This window comes from Gobio gobio, assembly GCF_949357685.1.
Source record: "Gobio gobio genome assembly, chromosome: 7".
In the NCBI taxonomy this organism is placed as follows: Eukaryota; Metazoa; Chordata; class Actinopteri; order Cypriniformes; family Gobionidae; genus Gobio; species Gobio gobio.
In genome coordinates this window covers 39,801,914-39,823,061 of record NC_137103.1, presented here as the reverse complement: position 1 = coordinate 39,823,061, position 21,148 = coordinate 39,801,914, and the positions used below count along the sequence as shown (strand labels likewise).

Here is a 21,148-nt window from a genome sequence, read left to right as displayed (position 1 = left end):
GTGTGTGAGACAGGCAGGACCTAAATGACTACATCCACCAGATGGCAGCAAACTCAGACACAGTGCATGCATGACAATACCCCCAAAAAAACCATTAGGTTACAAAACTAAATCACAAACCAAGTCTAATACATACACTTTCAAGCTAATTTCAACTAAATAAAGTATTTCTTAAGTTTTAAACAACAAAACTTCCAAGCTGAGTTGGCATATCCATATTCATAAAGTAACGTTAAACCTGTTACTCTGCTAAGACACCTGAACTACATCTTTCGTTTGGAACTAAATTAAAGTGGAAATGATATTACTCACAAAATTTGATATATGACTATTGTCTATATATGTCTTTCGGAAATTCTAAAGTTTCTGAAAGGCATTGTAAATTCGATGATTGATGCTTCTATAAAAAATGGATTGATATCAACTTGCATTTCAGACAAACTTTTAAAATATGGAAATTATTTATCTCCACCAATGGAAATAAAACCAAAGCATCTGATTTACTAGATGCCAAACAGAATTAAAGCCGATATACCGGTAGTGGAAAGAGATTTTCCTTCCCGAAAATAGCTTTCAGAGCCACTCCGGGTTTTCTGTTTTCCGAGGCTTAACGTTACTGAGAGAAACACTACACAGTGATGATGGAGCAGTATACACCGCGAGATACAAAAGGCCGCTTCTCGCTGCATACTTGGGAAAAATAGCACAGCTCTGTTTCCAATCGCAAAAGAAGACAGGCTATTTGCTGCATCCGAAAACCTAGGCAGCTGACTTGTTGCCTCGCTTAATGACTTGGGCAGCATAAGCGCACAAAGGTAACTTACCTCACGAAAATGATGTCAGACAGACTTCTGAGGCAGCCTAACAAACAACAGTTTAATGATCTACCATGGAGTCAAAATAAAGTGATCTTTGGTGAGAACTAAACAAATATTTAATTAGTAATTTCGAATTCGACAGAAATTACATCAGAAGTGGAAAACGTTGTTCAAGAACGTAGGCTACATTTACAAACAAACGATACTCGGTTACTTAACGTAACCTCGGTTCTCTCTAGAGAGGGAACGAGTATTGCGTAAGTTCCTTACGCATCGGGAAAGTTTTCTTTCTTCGAGATTACTGAAAAACCCAAAATTATCCTTAATTTTGTAATATTGTCAACGCAGTGCGGCAGCCTGGCAGACCATAGCAGGCTATTCCAGCATGCTATTGGCTGCTCTGCTGGCAACTGCAGCAGCCTATCGGTGAGCCCGCGTGACGTGGCGACCAATGAGGGCGCTTCGCGCCCACCTGGCTTCATTTGCCTACAGGTGGGGCGTGGCCACGTGTATATAAGCGGGGCTCACGGGCTGCATATTCGGTTTTCGTAGTTCTGAAGCGTAAAAGCCCGCTGGGCGCACGGCAAGGAACGCAATACTCGTTCCCTCTCTAGAGAGAACCGAGGTTACGTTAAGTAACCGAGTATCGTTCTCTTACGAGAGGTTCTCTCGTATTGCGTAAGTTCCTTACGCATCGGGAACATATTGTCAACGCCGTGCGCGCCTCGCATACCGCACATGTTTCCCGGGGAACCGGGGAAAAAAACACTGCTCGGGCAGGGTGGCCGGTAAGGAAACGGGCCACCGCATATACGGATACTTCATTTGAACTGACGGGTGGTTACGACGGGTGGTTACACAACACCCTGTCCCATGAATGAGGGAACGGCACCTGCCGGACTCCTTCAAATTCACCACACCTTGTCTCATGAATGAGGGAACGGCAACGCCGGTCGCCTTCAAATTCACAATATCTTGTTATATGAGTGAGGTAACGGCACCGCCGGTCACCTTCAAACTCACAACAGCTTGTCTCGTAAATGAGGGAACGGCACCGCCGGTCTCCTACAAATTCACATAAGCCTAGTACCGAACTTACTACCAGTATGTGAGCTATGTCTGCGCAGAATCACTGGGCAGAACCAACAGCCCTATTGAACTGATAACACTTTGGCCTGTAAGGCAGGAACTTCCAGATTGTAAAATCTCACGAACGTAGACGGGGAGGCCCAGCCTGCCGCCATACAGATATCGTGGATGGAAATCCCTCTGGCCCAAGCCCACGAAGAGGCCATGCCTCTAGTGGAGTGTGCTCTGACACCTAGCGGGCACTGCAGGTGTTTGGAAGCGTATGCTGTTGCAATCGCGTCCACTATCCATCTGGACAGGGTCTGTTTCGAGGAGGCGAGACCTTTAGTGCCCACCAAACGAAACAAATAGCTGCTCAGAACGCCTGAAGGCGGCGGAGCGTGTGACATAAACCCTCAATGCCCTGACAGGGCAGAGGACATTGCCACCGTCCCCCTCGTCGGATGCTGGCAGAGCCGAGAGGGAGATAATCTGCGCCCTGAAGGGAGTGCCGATTGCTTTGGGGACATAACCATGCCTCGGTCTGAGAATGACCTTGGAGTCATTAGGACCGAACTCCATACACGTCGGGCTCACTGAGAGCGCGTGTAGATCCCCCACGCGTTTCACTGAAGCCAGAGCTATCAGGAACGCGGTTTTGAGCGAAAGGAACCTCGGTTCCACGGTTTCAAGCGGTTCGAAGGGATGAGCCTTCAAGGCCTCTAGGACCAAGGCCAGATCCCATATAGGAACCGATGGGGGCCGCGGGGGATTCATCCGTCTGGCTCCTCTGAGGAAACGGATGATGAGCTCGTTCCTTCCTAGCGTGCTGCCCAGCGTCGTCTGAGCAAACGCTGCTATAGCCGCTACATACACTTTGAGCGTGGAAGGGGCCCTGCCCAGTTCCAAAAGCTCCTGGAGGAAGGAGAGCACCCGCTGGACCCCACATTGCTGTGGATCCAAACCCTTGGAAACACACCACTCAGTAAACACCGACCACTTAGAACTATATAACCGCCTCGTCGAGGGGGCTCTAGAGTGTGAGATCGTGTTCATTAGGGTTGTGCCGATGGACGATGATATCTGGCTGACCGACATCACGATGGAGCGCGACCATCGTGATGCCACGCCCCCGTTGCGAGTGCGACACACACTAATCCTCTTCTATAGTAGTTAAACTAAAAACTTAGCAGGAATTGCTCTGTAAATCAAATTGAGAATGTAACTAATGCATATAGCCTATGCTATTTTAAATACTGTAGTCTATGCCAGATATAGCCTATATAGCCTACATTTTGAAATCATTTGAGGCTGAAACATCCATATGCATGCGTGTTTATTTTAGCACTTCCGTCAGTGAAACTACACAGCCTATAAAACATTGAAACGATTTTCAGTAAATAATCGTTACCTCAAGAATATAAGAAAATTAAATATTAGTTAGAAAAATATTTTATTCATACTATTTCCCTGCAAAGATGCGTCATTTACCTCTCTGCGCTTTGAGAGGAATGTGGGACACAAGCTGGAAAGACACCTTTTCGAATATCTTCATCTTCATGTGTTCTCCTGATGTTGCAAGGCAACACTTGTTGTAAAAGTTCTGAAGAGCGGATTTTATCTTCCACAAGGGCAAGACATTTAGGCAATGTTTGATTATTCACTGCCAGAGAAAACGAAACTAAAATCACCGCGGCGTGTGTGTGTGTGTGTGTGTGTGTGTGTGTGTGTGTGTGAAATGCGCTTTTCAAATAGACCGCTATTCTTGACGCGCCTAACCAAGTTTAATAACTAGAACAAACTGTGTTAAATAAAGTTTGAAGTAAAAAGGTATTCGTCCTACAGTGCTTTTTATACTTTACCACAGTAAAGGATGTGAATAGTTAATAGACTTAATTATAAGCAAACGAAAGGAAGAAACGATTATAATCCCTTGCGAAAATGGCGACGTGAGTGAAGATTTAGGAAAAGAAACGAGATGTCCATGTCCATTGGGATAAAATGGACTGGGCCTATTGTTAAATTCACGGAAAATCGAGTGACCAGATCCAGATTGCAAAGCAGAATGAAAAAGTGCTATCTGACCATTATTTCCTTTCTAGGCTAAAAGCTTTGTGCTTCACTCCTGTGGTAGCTAATATTCACGTGCAAGTTGCAACAGCATTCACATACAAAACACTGGGTTAGTAAAATAACGAAATTATTTTTTTAAGAGTAGAAAATAGTATTTATGTAAAGAGATATATTTAAAAAAAAAGAGCTCAACTCTTAAGTGGAAGGAACCTATTTTTTTCCCCTCACGTGCAACCTAGCGGATGATTCATTATTTGGGTTAGTAAAAATAACGAAATGATAGTTTTAAGTAGAAAATAGTATTTATGTAAAGAGATATAGTATATTATCTACCTATTTACATAATTACACCCCCCCCCCCAACGACGATATCATCGACCATCACGATGTTTTACTGTAAACATCGTCAACTGCCAATTTAGGGGACATCGCCCAACCCTAGTGTTCATAACCCCTTCGGGCAGGTCAACGGATATCCGTTGGTCACCCATACATGCAGAGACCATCGCTCTGGATGGGGATGCCAAACTGACCCTCCGGCTTGAGAGAGGAGGTCTGTTCTCAGCGGAACTGGCCACGGGGGTGAGTGCGACAGCTTCACCAGCTCTGGGTACCAAATCTGGTTCTCCCAGCGCGGCGCTACAAGGAGCACCGGGCGGCGCGTCTCCCTGATTTTCGCTATAACCTGGGGCAATAGGGAAATCGGCGGGAAAGCATACAGCGGGAGGCTGGGCCAAGGCTGGGACAGCGCATCCTCGCTTTTGGATAGAAACTTCGGGCAGCGGGCGTTTTCTCTCGTTGCAAAGAGGTCGAGCTCCGCTCTGCCGAATAGGCGCCATACCAGCTGGACTGTCTGGTTGTGCAAGGACCATTCGCCTGGGAGAATGAGGCCCCTGGACAGCTTGTCCGGGCCCACGTTGAGTTGGCCCGGTACGTGCGCGGCCCTTAGCGAGCGCAGCGAGCTGTGTGCCCACGTGAGCAGGCGCTCTGTCAGATTGCCCAGACAACTGGATCTGACACCGCTCTGCCGTTTCACGTAGGATACCACCGTGGTATTGTCCGACCGGACCAATACATGGTGGCCTCGTATAAGAGGGAGAAACTGCTTGAGCGCGTTCTCTACCGCTATCATCTCCAAACAGTTTATGTGTAGGAGTTTTTCCCGGCTCGACCAGAGGCCGAAAGCCGATTTGCCCTCGAAAACGGCGGCCCAACCCGAGATGGAGGCGTCCGTCGAGATAACCTTGCGGTGTGAGATGGCTCCCATCGTCACTCCCTGCCGGTACCAGTCGGCTACTAACCAGGGTTCCAGAGCTGAAACACAGCTCTGAGTCACTCTGATCCGGAAGCCCCCGGATGCCCAGGCCCTGTGAGGCACTCGAGCGTTTAACCCAAGCAGTTTCAAGCAGTTCAAGCAGTTAACCTCAAGCAGTTTCTCCCTCTTATACGAGGCCACCATGTATTGGTCCGGTCGGACAATACCACGGTGGTATCCTACGTGAACCGGCAGAGCGGTGTCAGATCCAGTTGTCTGGGCAATCTGACAGAGCGCCTGCTCACGTGGGCACACAGCTCGCTGCGCTCGCTAAGGGCCGCGCACGTACCGGGCCAACTCAACGTGGGCCCGGACAAGCTGTCCAGGGGCCTCATTCTCCCAGGCGAATGGTCCTTGCACAACCAGACAGTCCACTTGGTATGGCGCCTATTCGGCAGAGCGGAGCTCGACCTCTACAACGTTTAACGAGCGTTGTAGCGGGCGCATGCGCATTAGGCCCAGCTGGAGCACTGCTGCAGCTGAGGCCATGCGTCCCAGCATCCTCTGAAAAACTTTGAGAGGTGCGATTTTGCCCGGCTGGAAGTACGCTGCCATGCGTCGAACTCGACGCGCGCGTAGGGGTGACAGACGGGCTGACATTGCCACGGTGTCCAGATTCAAGCCCAGAAATGAGGTTGATTGCGTGGGCACCAATGAGCTCTTGGTCCAATTGACCGTGAGCCGCAGGCTGTCCAAATGGCTGAGCAGCACTGCCCTGTGGGCGAGGAGCTCGGCCTCTGACTGTGCCAGGATGAGCCAATCGTCCAGATAATTCAAAACTCGCATACCCTGTCTTCTCAGGGGAGCGAGGGCCGCGTCCATGCACTTCGTAAATATACGGGGTGCTAGTGACAGGCCGAATGGCAGGACGGTGTATTGATAAGCCTGACCGTCGAAGGCGAATCGTAAGAATGGCCTGTGACGCGGCGTTATCTTGATTTGAAAGTATGCGTCTTTCAAGTCTAGGGAAATTAGCCAGTCTCTCGGGCGAATATGCGCGAGGATCTGCTTGGTCGTGAGCATCTTGAACGATCTTTTCATAAGAGCTTTGTTCAGACGCCTCAGATCCAGAATCGGTCTGAGCGACCCATCCCTTTTCGGAACGAGAAAATACCGGCTGTAAAAGCCTGACTCGCTCATAGAATGGGGAACCGGTTCTATAGCCCCTTTGCACAGCAGTGTGGCTATCTCCGCTCGAAGTAGATGTGCTACTTCCTCGCTCACTCTCGTCTCTGTACGCGCACAGAAGCGCGGAGGGCGGCGAGCGAACTGCAGAGTGTAGCCGTGCTTCACTGTTCTCAGCACCCATTCTGATACACCTGGAATGGCTTCCCACGCTCTCGCGTGTGCCACACGGGATAGAACGGCCTCCGGGCTCGAAACGCCGCGCTTCGCGGGTTTGACGGCATGTATAGGAGGGGCGGGCGCAATGCGCGCGCTCTCTGTGCTGTGGGCCAGCCGATCGCTCGCGATGGCTGGCCGCCCTACACACTGTATCTCTGCCGCTTCGAGCGGGGAGTGACTTGTGTGCGGCCCTACACTCGTCGTTTCGGCCACCTTGGGCGGAGAACAAATGGTGTGTAGCGCGGCGCCGGGGGCAGAATGTTCGCGAAAATGTGTGAGCGCGTTAGAGCGGGCACAACTCTTACGCGTGGAACATGACTGGTTAGGGGTGGCTGTGTGACAGCGCGTGTTGTGATTAGGCGTGGGCACAAATAAGCGGACACGTGACCTAACTTTGGCACTCGAGCGGCCTGTGGCCGCTTTATGTGAGTGAGAGACACGGGATTTGTGGTGCTTGGGTGCAGAGGTGAACACAGACAAGTGGGCACGTTTACTGCATTTGAAACACATACGACGTGAGCCGTGCAACCAGAAAAAAATTCAACTTTTGTGAATTCTCTGGTTCGCCGTAAAAACGGCGTTTGTAGACAGGCGAGAGGGCAGTTTTGCCGGCTCGTTGGTCGCTCGCGGTCGCTCGGTCTTCGCTGAGACGAAGGGGGCCGCGCTGCGCGGAGCTCGGCGCTGGCTGGTCACGAGGACGGCGAGCGGCGGAGCTATTGCTAGCGCCGGGGCGTCGAGGCAGAAAGAGGTTCATGGCTTGAGACGTCTTCTGTACCTCGGAAAAGCGATCGACGATCCACTTGACTGCTGGGCCGAATAGGCCGGACGAGGAGAGCGGGGCGTTGAGAAAAGCCGCGCGCTCCGTTTCTCGCATATCCGCGAGCGTGAGCCAGAGGTGCCGCTCAGCTACCGTGAGGGAGGCCATAGAGCGTCCGAGGGCTTGTGCTGCGGTCTTGGTAGCGCGGAGGGCAAGATCCGTCGCGCTTCTCAAATCCGTAACCAGCTCAGTGTCTGTGCTTTTCTCGTCCAAATCGCGGAGGAGATTAGCCTGGAGGATTTGCAGCACGGCCATAGAATGCAGAGCAGACGCAGCTTGACCGGAGGCAGCGAAAGCGCGGCCGATCAGCGATGACGTCATTCTGCAGGCCTTGGACGGGAGAGCAGCCTTTGAGCGCCAACCGGAGGGCGGGCAAAGGTGCGCTGCGACCGCCTCTTCCACCGGAGGGATAGCACTGTAGCCTTTCTCAGCAGCGCCGTCAACTTGTGAGAGCGTCGAAGATGCTTGAGACGAAACCCTCGCGGAAAGTGGCGCGTTCCAGGACTTCGCGAGCTCCTCGTGAAGTTCAGGCAGGAAAGGTGCAGTCCTGGAGGTGGGCGCGCGGCGGCGACTGTTGAGGAAACATCCGTCGAGCCGATTCGGTGCTGCCACCTTCGGCGGAGACCATTCGAGGCCTAGCTGCTCGACAGCCCGGGTGAGAAGACGCAAGAGTTCCGCGTCCTCACCCGCTCGAGAGCGTCCGGAGGCCCGGACTGAAGAGGCCGCGGAGGACCAATCCTCGTTGTCGGATGCCATGATGGAGCAGCTGTCGGCGCGTTCCTCAGCCGCATCCGCCTCATCCCCGGAGGCGGCAACAGACATGGCGGCCTGGGGTGGGGGCGGGGAAGGCGAGAGAGAAGCTGGCGGGAAAGGTTCCGGCGAGCTCTTCTCCGTGAACTCCGGTGTCCGCTGCGAGCGGCGCTTCTTCTTGCGCGGCTTAACAGGGACAGAATGGATGTCATCCTCGAATTGATCGAGTCGAGCCCGCAGGGTCGACATCGTCAAGACCTCGCACTCCGGGCATCCGCCGGCAAGGAGTGTGGCAGCGGCGTGATCGCGGCCCAGGCAGAGAGCGCAAATCATGTGGCGGTCTCCGGAACTAAGCGACACGTGACACGAGCCGCAGAGGGAACGAGACATTTGAACGCTCGGCTCTTTTTGGGAAAGTGTGACGCAGCGGCGACAACACTTGAGCAATAAAAGGATATAATGCTGCCGGATAGCAGAGCAGGCACGGAAGGCTGAAGGTGGCGAAAATGCAGCCGGCTTCTTCAGCCGCTGTCCTAAGCTTGCTGTGCTGCGCGGTCAACGGCGGCGGGTCCCAGATCCAGTGATGCGAAGAGCTTCGCTGAAGAACAGAAAATCGAATATGCAGCCCGTGAGCCCCGCTTATATACACGTGGCCACGCCCCACCTGTAGGCAAATGAAGCCAGGTGGGCGCGAAGCGCCCTCATTGGTCGCCACGTCACGCCGGCTCACCGATAGGCTGCTGCAGTTGCCAGCAGAGCAGCCAATAGCATGCTGGAATAGCCTGCTATGGTCTGCCAGGCTGCCGCACTGCGTTGACAATATTACAAAATTAAGGATAATTTTGGGTTTTTCAGTAATCTCGAAGAAAGAAAACTTTCCCGATGCGTAAGGAACTTACGCAATACGAGAGAACCTCTCGTAAGAGAACTGACCGACCAGCAACCGCAACTTTCAGACACCATCTTTCTTTTTCTAGCTCAATTTTCACCCAATGGAACGCATAGGATTGTGGAATATCAAAGGCAGTGAAGGATACGCTGCCTTCAAAAATTTATCAGATGAAGGTGGCTGAAAGGGAAGCTAACATTGGATTCGGACCCTCCAAAGGCAGCCTTTTCCAGTTTTCGGCCGCAGTCATTGAGGTGTGAACTTTAAAAAATCCCACTCCTCTTGATTCCAGGTGAACCCTTGATTCCTTGATTCTCATTCTCCGCTAAAAATCTATAACAATAGTCCCAGACTCTCGGTTAAAGGGTAACTAAACCCTAAACCAACTTTTTTTATTTAATGATCTGCAATACTGGGGCTTTATTAATGCTGTTCATTGATTCGAGTAAATGTTTTTACATTTGGGTATAACGTGTTTTAATTCTATAATATATGGTGTAAAACCCATAGACAGTAAAAGAATTGGACACAGCGACCCCATAGACTTCAACGCAGAAAAGTGAAGTCAATTAGAAGCACTCACTTCCTGATGGCTGAGCGTACTGCACAGCCTCAGACTGAGCTTGATGACGTAGTTGTGACGTGAGCAACCTGTCTGACAGTTCTAAGTCTTCTAGTAGTTGTACAATGTGAAATCTGAATCCCCAAATCTTGCAGAGACGGAGAGCGTGAGCAGGGGCAACTTTTGGGAAGTATTCTGATTAATTATTTTGTCATTTTGCATAGTATTTATTTACTTTAAAATGTAACGCCAATACGCCATTTTAAGTTAATGCATCCTGTCTATACGGGTATATACAGTAATTTCTCTACTGCGTGACAGAGTCGCGTGGTTATGACGCAATCGTTAGCCTATTTTTTACAAAAACGGCTTCTACGGGGCGATAGTGTAAGATACAAGGTAATGGAGCATTTTATATATTGTCTTGTTTGTTTAGAAATAAACAATGGACAAATGGAGTCTTTTAACCCCTCAGATGTAAAGTTATTCGCTGTCAAAGTGACGCCAAAATGAATGGGAGTCAATGGAATGCTAACAGCAGGTGATGTCCTGGTTAGCAATGGCTGCCCCTATGGAAGGTACGCTTTCCGGGTGTAGGATTACCCCCTTGGTAAAACCGTCTAAGTGCTGCCCTCTTAAGGTTGAACGGTGGCTACTGCAGTTGAATTTTCCTATTGGAAGTTGTAGGTCATCTAGACCTAGGAAGTAGGCACCTATCACAAGAAGCTGATTTCAAACACTACGCCAGCGTACAAATTTGTGATTTCGGACACAGAAAGCAGTCTTGAGCTCTGGAACACCACTCTACCAATGAATTACCTGCCAATTATTAAATTATATTATAAAATGTATAGTTCTGGTCCTTGATACTGATAGGTTAGCCGCTGTGCGGCCTTCACGTGCTCTGAAGTCATGATTACGGGCTCATCACGTACAAATTTTGACTGGAGAGGGCGTTCATTTCCAATTTTTAACTTGTAAAGTATTTACGATAATTCCGATAGCATGTGAAGGCAGCATTAGAGGTGCACCCGGGCTGGCCAACTGGATTTCAGTGGGGGCCACCAGTGCCATGCCACCCAGACTGGCTAGCCACCATGTAGTTAGGCAGGGCTCGACATTAACGCTTGTCTGGGACAAGTGGGTTTTTTGAAGGGGCAACTGAAAATGACACTGATTTCATACGCCAGTTCCATAAACAATTATTTAACATTAAGTCACTTACATTTTAGATGCAATATGGACTGTTTTTGTTCTATTTCAGCAGCGAAAATAGTTCCAAACAAATATCACAGCAGAACCGTAACGCATTTCACAGCAACAGCATGTTACTGAATGATTCAGCGTTTTAATGAATCGGTTGAATCAAAGATTCAATGACCTATTCGTAAACGACCACCAAATTCTTGAATGAATCAGCCGTTTGAACGAATCGACTCAATGACTCACTCATTAAGACGGTCACCTGCCGCCACCTACTGGTGGTTTAGTTTCATCTTTCAAACATTTCTTATTTGTATATACAAAAAAATTTAAAATAATCTCATAACATTATTTAATGCAGTTGTAATTTTTCAGTGTAAATTATTTAATTTGATTGGTAACAGCCTAGTGTCTTATTCTAATTTAATTTATAGATCAAATTTAAGAATATAAAAGGAAATCTGAAGCATATCCTATATTTAATAAGATTATGGAAAAATGCCCTTTATTAAAAGGTACAAATATGACAAATTTGCATATTTAAATATTTCAAAGCTGATTAAACACTGGTGAGAATATTGCTTCAGAATAGATTTTATTTACATAAAAAAATCCGGACAAGCAAATGTTTTACTCGGACAAGTGAATGACAGATTCACTTCTCCGAAGGTCAAGCGTGTGAACAGGCTTAATGTCGAGCCCTGAGTTAGGCCCCTGAGTGTGAGGGATAGACTTACCGTGTTTTCAATGTAGCCTATAAAGTTTGTAGATCACATTTTATACAGTTCATGATGTCTGGAGATTTTTGTCTGCTAAAATGTCTTGGAAAGATATTTTTGCAGTGTTTCGCAAAAACAAAATCAATATAATCCACTGAAGAAGAGATTTATGTCAACACCATATATGCATAGATGCCTCATTAGTGGCTGTTTCTATGGGCCACGTTATGTAAACCATATCGGAACGGTCAAAGCCGGTCCATGAACATTTGGAGCATCTGCAACCGTAGTAAGACGTAGATCTTATTTTGCTAACCTAATACAATACAATAAAAAGAAAGGCATCAGCTAACACAACATAAAAAAATTACCATAGTTAAAACCTGTAATATTAAGTTAATAAAAAAACACAAACTAACACATTCACACCTGTGAAAGGTTGTCCAATTTCTTTGGGATTTTAAATCTGGTGTGACATTATTGATTATTACTTAGAGTGACGACACGTTGACCGTTCCAAGATGGCGGGTGCACCGACGTGTCTGGACTCTATAGAGCAGTCGAATGTGGCATCTTATACATATTTATGGTCTACACAGCCATGATTTCATTCCCGTTATTATTTATGTAATGAAGTATGAGTGACCCCTGCTGGTGTTATGTTGCATCATTCACCTTTAATTTTTAATTTCATTACACAAGAACATACTGACACTGTCAGGGACTATTTTTCTAGTGGAAGGATGACATTTAATGTTTTTATTTAAAAAAATAAAAAAGTAATATAGCCCATTAATACATATGTTTTACTCTTAATATATGTATTGTGGTTACCATTTTAAAAAAGCAATAAGCCCTGTTAAGCCATGGTTTACAGAGTGAATTTTGAACAGGGGTTTTAGGCGCTCTGCTCCACGTCCTGCCCTCTGGTCCTGCCTATAACAACACCGTTAGCTGATCTAAATTCACTGTTAAAGGGATAATTCACCCAAAAATTCTGTCATCATTTACTCACCCTCAAGTTGTTCAAACCTGTATGAGTTTCTTTCTTCTGCTGAACACAAAAGAAGATATTTTGAAGAATGTCGGTAACCTAACAGTTGATGGTCCCCATTGACTTCCATAGAATTTTTTGTTCTACTATGGAAGAAGTCAATTGGGACTATCAACTGTTTGGTTACCGACATTCTTCAAAATATCTTCTTTTGTGTGTAGCAGAAGAAAGAAACTCATACAGGTTTAGAACAACTTGAGGGTGAGTAGCCTAAATGATGACAGAATTTAAATTTTTGGGTGAACTATCCCTTTAACCACGGCTTCACGGGGCTTATTGCTTTAATATTATTTAAATAACAATATTCTTTAATTCAGCACATGTTAATATATATATTTTTACATTTTTACAATACATTTATACATTATTTTACTGCAATTGTAGAATCAAATATGCATATATTTACAGGGATTGACAGTGATATTTTATAAATATTTATTTGCGCAATAATGTTGTACTGTAAAAATGTCAAATTATGTGCTCCTGTTCGCTCTCAGGTGCATCATCTTTGTTGATCATGCAACAACATTCCAATCAACCAATCAGATTAGAGTGCACAGTTTATGTCAAGTTTAGGTTTACGTCTAGGTTTAAGTGCTTCTACATCAGTGTTATTCATCATTTCACTCTGATTTGAAGGATTTTAGGTGTCCTTCGCAGTCATTATAGCATGAGGAAGGGCGCTTCCGTGCATTTACCCCAGTGCTCTTCTAATCTGTCATTCCCAATGATAGGAGGCGGGGGCGGGGCTCCGAATGCTTTGAACACAGATGCGGAGCGGCTCTTCTGCTCTGAGCGCCAGTGAGACAGCACCATGACTGCGAACGCATACGACGTGATTGTGATTGGCGGAGGCATCTCAGGTTAGTGGCATCAAAATAACATACAACTTCATATAATCGCATTGCAATTAACGCGCTCTTAAAGAAACTTTATGTGAATGAAGATTACAGGCTGATGATTGTAATGCAGAGTTATGATCATCGTTAGTAATAGAAGGCGCGCGACTGACCCGTGCTGAACGACTATTCCATTTCCTAAGAAGCTTAGACGCCTTATAACAACCCTGTATTATCGCTGCCGCGTTTAAAAATAATAATCCATATTTACGTTTTAAATAGGACTCTTGTAGTTTGTCGAAAGGACGGTGTTAGTTCTGCAGACTTAAAGTGAATTTGTTGCCGATGTCACCTGAGCTGGCTCTTCCACTTCCGTGACATGATTATTTCATATTCATAACGCCAGAGGCAGAGACAGTTAAGTGGCATGCAACAGTGTATCTATGTAGTTGCTATATAACATGCCAGTGAACTTTTTTTATATACTCAACGTCAAGATTTTAGTTTAAAATATACATGTATGGGCAAGTGTATATTATTGTAAACCTTCATAGGTTTATTTAAAAAGGTCCTGCAATATGACAGATGCATCTTTGAAAAGTACAAATATTCCATCATTTGTATTATTATGCAAACTGCATGTATAATAATGATAGATAATTTTAAACTTTTTTTGTTTATAATAATTTATTTAGATGAATTATGCCAGACTACATAACATTATACAGCTAGTTTTCAATGTCGCTACCCATCCAGCGCTCTGGAATACTTGATTCTGATTGGCCAATCGCAGCATTTATCAAATATTTCTGAATAATGACCAGCAATTTTGTATAACTGTTCACTCATCCATGTGTGAGAATAATTTTAACTGTATATTTGAACTCAAAACAATATTTCATGTTCATATATTTATTTGAAAAGAATGATTTGTTAGATGCAACAGGTTCTCAAAATACAGGCATTTTTGACACTTGAAAATATTAAAGTAAGAGCATATTTAACACAAGTTTATTTTGTTTCACACTGTTGATCGGTAGTTGATGTGTCTTGTATGACATTGTATCTCTCTCTCTTATTTCCTTATACAACCTCTGAAGCCTATCCCCGGTATCCATAGCATTGTATACTCAATTTAAAACTAATTTATATTTTATTATTTCTTAATTTTATGCTTGCAGCTCGTATTACCTCATAAAATATACCGAAACATATACATGCAATGCAATAAAAAATGAAATATACTCTTTCCCTTGTATATTAATATACATTTTAATCTAAACAGACAAAATTCCTTAATCGTGTCAACTGTGTCCACATACACTGCAGTTCTGGCATGTACATGCTTGCAATGCCCCGGTGCAGGGCTTCATGGCGTAGTTTTAACCCGTACAAAATTAGAAATGTTAAACATTGCTTTGAAGAGTGTTTATACTGCTCAGGGTTAAATAACTGGAATAAGTGTAGAGTGAAAAGCCTAAACCTGTCTAACACTTTGGTATCACAAACCCAGTGAGAAGAATAATGTGCATAGGCCCTAGTGGAGATCTCAGTGTTTTTTAACCCACTCTTCCATGACAAGTTTATTTTACAGAGATTGTAGAGAGATTTATTACTATATTGCATTACGATAAGATGCGGAATTGATTAGAAAATACTATGTGATGCGTATTCCTTTTTTTTCAGTCCTAGCATCTGTTGGGTGACCTATTTTGTATATAATAGTGTGAAAGCAGCATAATGTCCTTACAGTTATAACCTAACAGGAAATTCCATTCCTGTCGTGTAAACTGACTTGTTCCCTCAGCGAATATGCATTATAATTTATAGACATGACAATTTAAACCCAGCTCACAGGGAGTGCATACTGTGTGAAATATTACTTGTGCAAGAACAGTATTCTTGGAAAGAGAACCGTGCAAAACAGGGTCAAAATGTCCTCCTGATAACCTGCTGGTAACATTATTTCTTGTCATAGAGGTGGTTTTTTCCATTCATTTTGTATGATGTGCAAGAGCACTACAGAATCAAGGCAGATGTTTTAGTCTATATTGTTAAATCTGGATATTAAGGTTTCTGTTTGCAAAGTTGCTCACTGTTTAGTAACTCACAACCAACATGGAAGTAAGCTATATTCTGTGAATGTGTAAGACTTCTGATGTAGGTCATTTTTTTGTTGTTGTTGATAAAACTAGAAGAATAACAAGTGCAGTAAACAACTATTTGTTGCACAAACCGGTGTTTAATTATGATGATAAATGTAAAAAGAATATTATAACAAATACCAGTTTGACACTGTTTTTGTACAGCTGAAATAACTGGAAGCCTTGCACATTCAAGCTGCAAATGGACCCACTCGCTCTTACGTTAAAAATAAGGTGTATAGGCCACTGATTATTGAAACTGTCTAACAAAAGCTAATGAATGTGATCAGTCACTATTATGTAACAAGGCCACACATGATGCACCATGGACCCAGTATCACCCCATCCATTACTATAAAAAACCTTTTATCAGCATCCGAACTTTGATTCCCTGCCAAGTATCTAAACAGACTGCACTTTTGAGTCTGTAAAACATCATTCAATGTGAATGCATGTGTGTGTTATTGCACGTAATTGTAGTTTGAGGCTAGTTACACATTCAAGCTCTGGTCAAAGTTGCAGTGCAATTCCTGCAATGGCATACGTTATGTTTCATGATATGCATGATCTGATTTGTGCAGTATTGCACTTTTTTTCATTTCAGTTTATGTGAACACTCTAAAAAATGCTGGGTTATTATTTCAGATTTTTTAAGAGTGAGGATCCAGGACTGAGTTCATTTGACACATGGAGTAGAGGGACAAAAAAATGTGTTTTAATAAATTGGTTGTCATCTTACAGTTGTTGAATATGCAGATGTTTTTCACCTGTTGGCTTTAAAGGAAATCCGAGTTTCTTATTCTAACCAAAATGGGTTGCTTCAGGGACCCTTTAATAACAACCCAAGCGCTCCCTGTAAATGCAATTACTATTTGCAATGCTACTGGAGGTGCTTGGGGAGACAGCACTTTGGCAGAAGTGGTAAACAAAACTGACAACTCATTTATATGCTCCCCAGGATCCTAGAACATGTGATGACAAATGTGTTTTTGTGTCTGTTGTCAAGTGCCACAGGGGCTGTGCTTGACATAGAGGAGAGACAGCTGAAGCCTTTCAGCTAAACAATCCAAATGACACCTTTACTCCTGTGACCTTATTGTTTCATGTAAAAAAAAAAAAAGTGTAAATTGTCACTGTTGTAAATACAGTTACAGTTAAATACATTTATACCTTATTTATTATTTAAAGGCACAATATGTAAGATTTTTGGATTCAAATATCCAAAAACCACTAGAACAATGTTATACTGTATATTTTGTTGACTTGTGTACTTTTATTATCCCAGATGCTCCCAAGAATGTTCAAATCCAGAAAACAATAAGCAATTTTAACCAGGACACAGCCCGTGTCCGTGCGTCGCCTATCAGTGACGTCATAACTGCCTTACCTTCGATTTTCCTTCGATTTTTATTTTGTAGAAACCATGGAAACACCAAAGACGCTTTAATATATTATGTTTTATTATAATGTATCCAAAAAGTTGTTCCTTTGTCTAAATTAGACAAGGGAACAATTTTTTGGATACCTTCATAGACAGAAAACTTTTTATTGTACAGTAATACAGCATTTCTCCATCATACAACATGTTTTCAAATGAATTGCATGCCATTTAGCAACACAAGCCAATCAGAATTGATTCATATGATATTCTAATATCGATCTAGCTTACTGCAGTGTGCAACAAGTGTTTCATAGCAGCCGTCGTATGTTATAACATCATTTTCAACACACTCAAATGTATCTAATATGATAAAAAACTGTGGCGTTACCCCACATACACAGAATCGGCGACTGTGGCAATACATATTGTGACTTTAAAGGTGAAGTGTGTCATTTCCTGTAGCTGAAAGAGTAAAGCATGGTGCTAGCAACCCCATGGTCATGGGTTCGATTCCCAGGGAATATATGAACTGATAAAATAACCATAATGCAATGTTTAAGTTGGTTTGGATAAAAGCATCTGCCAAATGCTAAATGTAAATGTAAAATGGAATTTCCATTTTCTGGCTATCACCAGACCAAGCTCAATTTAAGATTGAACATTGGTCTGGGGAGTCTGCTCTGTATCTTCTACTGCACAAGAGGCGTGATAAACGGGCATAAATCAAATGACCCTGTACGCAATTGGATAGTCCTTCAACCAATCAGACCACAAGAGGCGTGATCAACACGCATCAATTCATCGCTTCTCTATCCGTCATCATGTTAAACCCGCCAATAGCGTGCAAGGTGGATAAGCCAGTCTGTGATTGGTTCCCGCAAAAGTGTAACAGAAGCAGTAGAAATGAATGTACAGGTTTTCAGACTGAGTTGCAGGGCGAAATCAAATCACCGGCAGATCAGGCTGGGTTTACCCAGTCTATAATTTCCACACCACTAGTGTCAAACCGAATAGGATAATAAACCATATTTTTTTTAAATATGGATGACACTTTCCTGTACAAAAGTTGCTTTGATGATACTAGGTTGTTTAAAATGGTTGCTAGGATGTCACCATTTGGTTTTAAAGGTGTTCTGGTTGCTAGGACATTGTTTGGTGGATCACTTCTTGCTCGAAACAAAAGAGCCCAAGTCTCTATTACGTTTGGTCTATAAAGGAGAGTCTCAAGCCATATCTAATGTACGTTTATTGGATTTGTCTGCCATTTTACAATAAAAATCGCAAGTCAAGCTGCTTAGATAAGACTATAGCACACCTCTCTTCATCAGGTCGCACAGTGTGAAGTATCATTAAGTTCGTAGCAAAAATTTTGCAAATTTTTCTCATTGCCAAACCATTCTCATTGTTTAACCATTCCATTCCATGCCGATCCAGCCCAGCCTCTATGGTTATGGTTTAATTTTTTTTGTGGGGCTGAGCTCTTTGGAATGTAATACAAATATGTCAATCAGTACCTTCATAACGCAAGAGTTTATAGATGGCATGAGATGTAAATAGCGACTGCGTTATGGAGCATGATCAGATATATCTATTATTAACTTGTTTACTTCGCTCAAATAGCCCTCTTGGCCAGCTACAGAGAAACTGGTAGCCAATGATTAAGCCAGTTTTAATGTGTTGGAATGGTCGAAATGTTCAAATAAACAGAGTAATGCTGTGATAGCACCACAAAGCACCTATGTTTACACTCCTCAGAGAAATCAACCTACAAATGACTTGCTGATCGTCAATGACTTGAATGTTCATATCAAGCTGAGAAAGTAGAAAGTATTTTCACATAATTACTTCACCTTCATGTGCTTGCATACAAATAGCTGTCTGAAACAGTTAGACGATTGAACAGACTGAGAAGTGTTTTAAATAACAAAAGCATTAGGGAGTTGTTTTGCTCAGAACTCTAGTAGGTCTCAGCAGCAGCTCTCATGGGGTGTACAAGTGAAAGGCAGAAATTCCACATCTAATTGCGGAGGCTGTTGACACCAACGCTTCCTGGTGAGTGCCCTGCTCCTGCTAAAGAACTTTGGCATTCCTACTTTGGAAGTCAGCCAGAAAATACAGGAAACATGTTGATTCATAGGCCAGTTGTGTAGTGTGTCAGAATAGGCCACTTTTACCTTGTGTTTTATACTTATTGACTCTTTACATATACAAACATATGCATGTTCAAGTGTGTTTGTGTAAGGAGGGCTTTGCAAAGATGAACTCTAGAATTCATAAAGTCATTCAATTTATCAGAAGTGACAGTAAAGACATTTATAATGTTACAAATGGTTTGTATTTCAAATAAATGTTAAACCCTCTATTCATAAAAAAAATCACAGTTTCAGCTAAAATATTAAGCACCGCAACTGTTTTCAACATTGATAGTATAAGAAATATTTCTTGAGCACCAAATCAGCAGATTAGAATGATTTCTGAAGGATCATGTGACTGAAGACTGGAGTAATGGAAAATTCAGCTTTGTCATCACATTTTTAAATATATTTAAATAGAAATTAATTGTTACACCGTGAAAAAATAAGTTAACAACATATGTTTTTACATTGCTTCAACTCGTCACAATAAGTTAAGCAATTTTCAACTTTTTTTATAAGTTATACAAGATTCTAGGCTAACAAGATTCAGCTCATTTGAAGTCAGTTTAATGTAATTTAAGTTGAAATGACTTAAACATCCAAGTTGATTGTACTTAAAAATGTAAGGCAGCAACTTCTTTTTTTACTGTTTAATAATATTTTGCAACATCATGGTTTTACTGTATTTTTGATCGAAAAATTGCGGTAGTAGGGTAGAGTGCAAAAAACTTTGTCAGATGTTCTCTTTCTGTCTTGCTCATAATTAGCTGTAAAATAAACAGACTTTATGCTGCTGCAATTTCATAAAGTTAAACTTTTCTCAATTTTGCACCTCAGGCATGGCCACATTGCCAGTGTTTGCAGTCACTTGTGCTCATGAAAATGACCAGCTCTCATAGTCAATAAAAGGCTTCTGGTTGCTTTGTCGCAAAGAAGTCAACACCCCTTCAAAATAAAGAAAACAATGTTTATTCCAGTAATAAATCCAGCTGTGGATCTCAGAGATCAATGTAAACACAATTGCAAACATGGATTTTTAGAGCTAAGCACATTTTGATGCATTTAGAATCAACAGTGCTTTCATAGTGGTAAAACAAACATCTGAACTTGGAAAGATATGTCTACATAATGCTTTTAGACTGCTAGGGAAATACTCAGATGCTTTTTTGCCATGTCCTCGTAGCTTGTGTAAACAAACGTCATTGGCCTGTTTTTTTCCCCACTGAGCCATGCAGAACCTGACTCCAGCTTGACTGGCTTCGTTATGCAACTTTAGATAATACTGCTCTGTTCCTCTCTTAGACGAACAACTGTCCTTGGGGTTGCCAGGAGAACATGCTATTTCACTGATCTCTCTAATTGCTTTTCAATAATGCATCCAAACGTCAATGTTGCGGAGAAAGCAATTGCTTCCAGAAGAGCATGAAACATCATAACTGTCCTTGCTGTCACATACATGTTTTTTCAAGTGATACAGCTGGGGAGAGCAACTGATTTGTTGGTGGCTCCTTTCAGATCACTTGGTTATTATAATACTGCTAAAAAACAAATTTCTCCCATTTTAAAGCTATTTAGATTTGTACTGGACAATGATACAAAAATACTGATTGAAACATGTTTTATGCTAATCTTGTAGGGTCAGTCACAGAGTTGTACATTTATATAATTTTATTTAATGCCTTTAATTAGTGATGCACAATACAGCAGTACAGTATTGGTTATCAGCCTATATTACAGATTTTTTTAATGAAGAACTATTTCTTAAAGCTACAGTGTGTGATATTTTCCCCCATCTAGCGGTGAAAAGGTATATGACCATCCAGTGAATATTAGTTTCTGTTCCTCTCAATTCCGATTTCGTTTTAACTCCTACGGTGGCCAATTTAGTCCAAGATTAAAATGGCTTCCAGTTCGACCATGTCCACATTCGACACGGTGCCTGTGGGATATTCTGTGCACAGTGGGATGGTTGGAACTCAACTGGCCTAATTCTTCGGCTATAAAGAACTGCAGCTAATCTAGAGTAAACTTTGATGA

The 21,148-nt window shown here is 43.3% G+C and overlaps 1 protein-coding gene across 1 annotated transcript in view; it reads left to right on the top strand.

The window, feature by feature from the left end:
- Positions 1-13,377: 13,377 nt before the first annotated feature.
- Positions 13,378-21,148, top strand: part of mao (monoamine oxidase) — a 48,012-nt gene continuing 40,241 nt past the window's right edge. Inside the window, exon 1 of the mRNA XM_079822016.1 lies at positions 13,378-13,475. Coding sequence (XP_079678142.1) covers positions 13,427-13,475 — 49 coding nt within the window. The 5' untranslated portion in view covers positions 13,378-13,426. The remainder of the gene's footprint in view (positions 13,476-21,148) is intronic.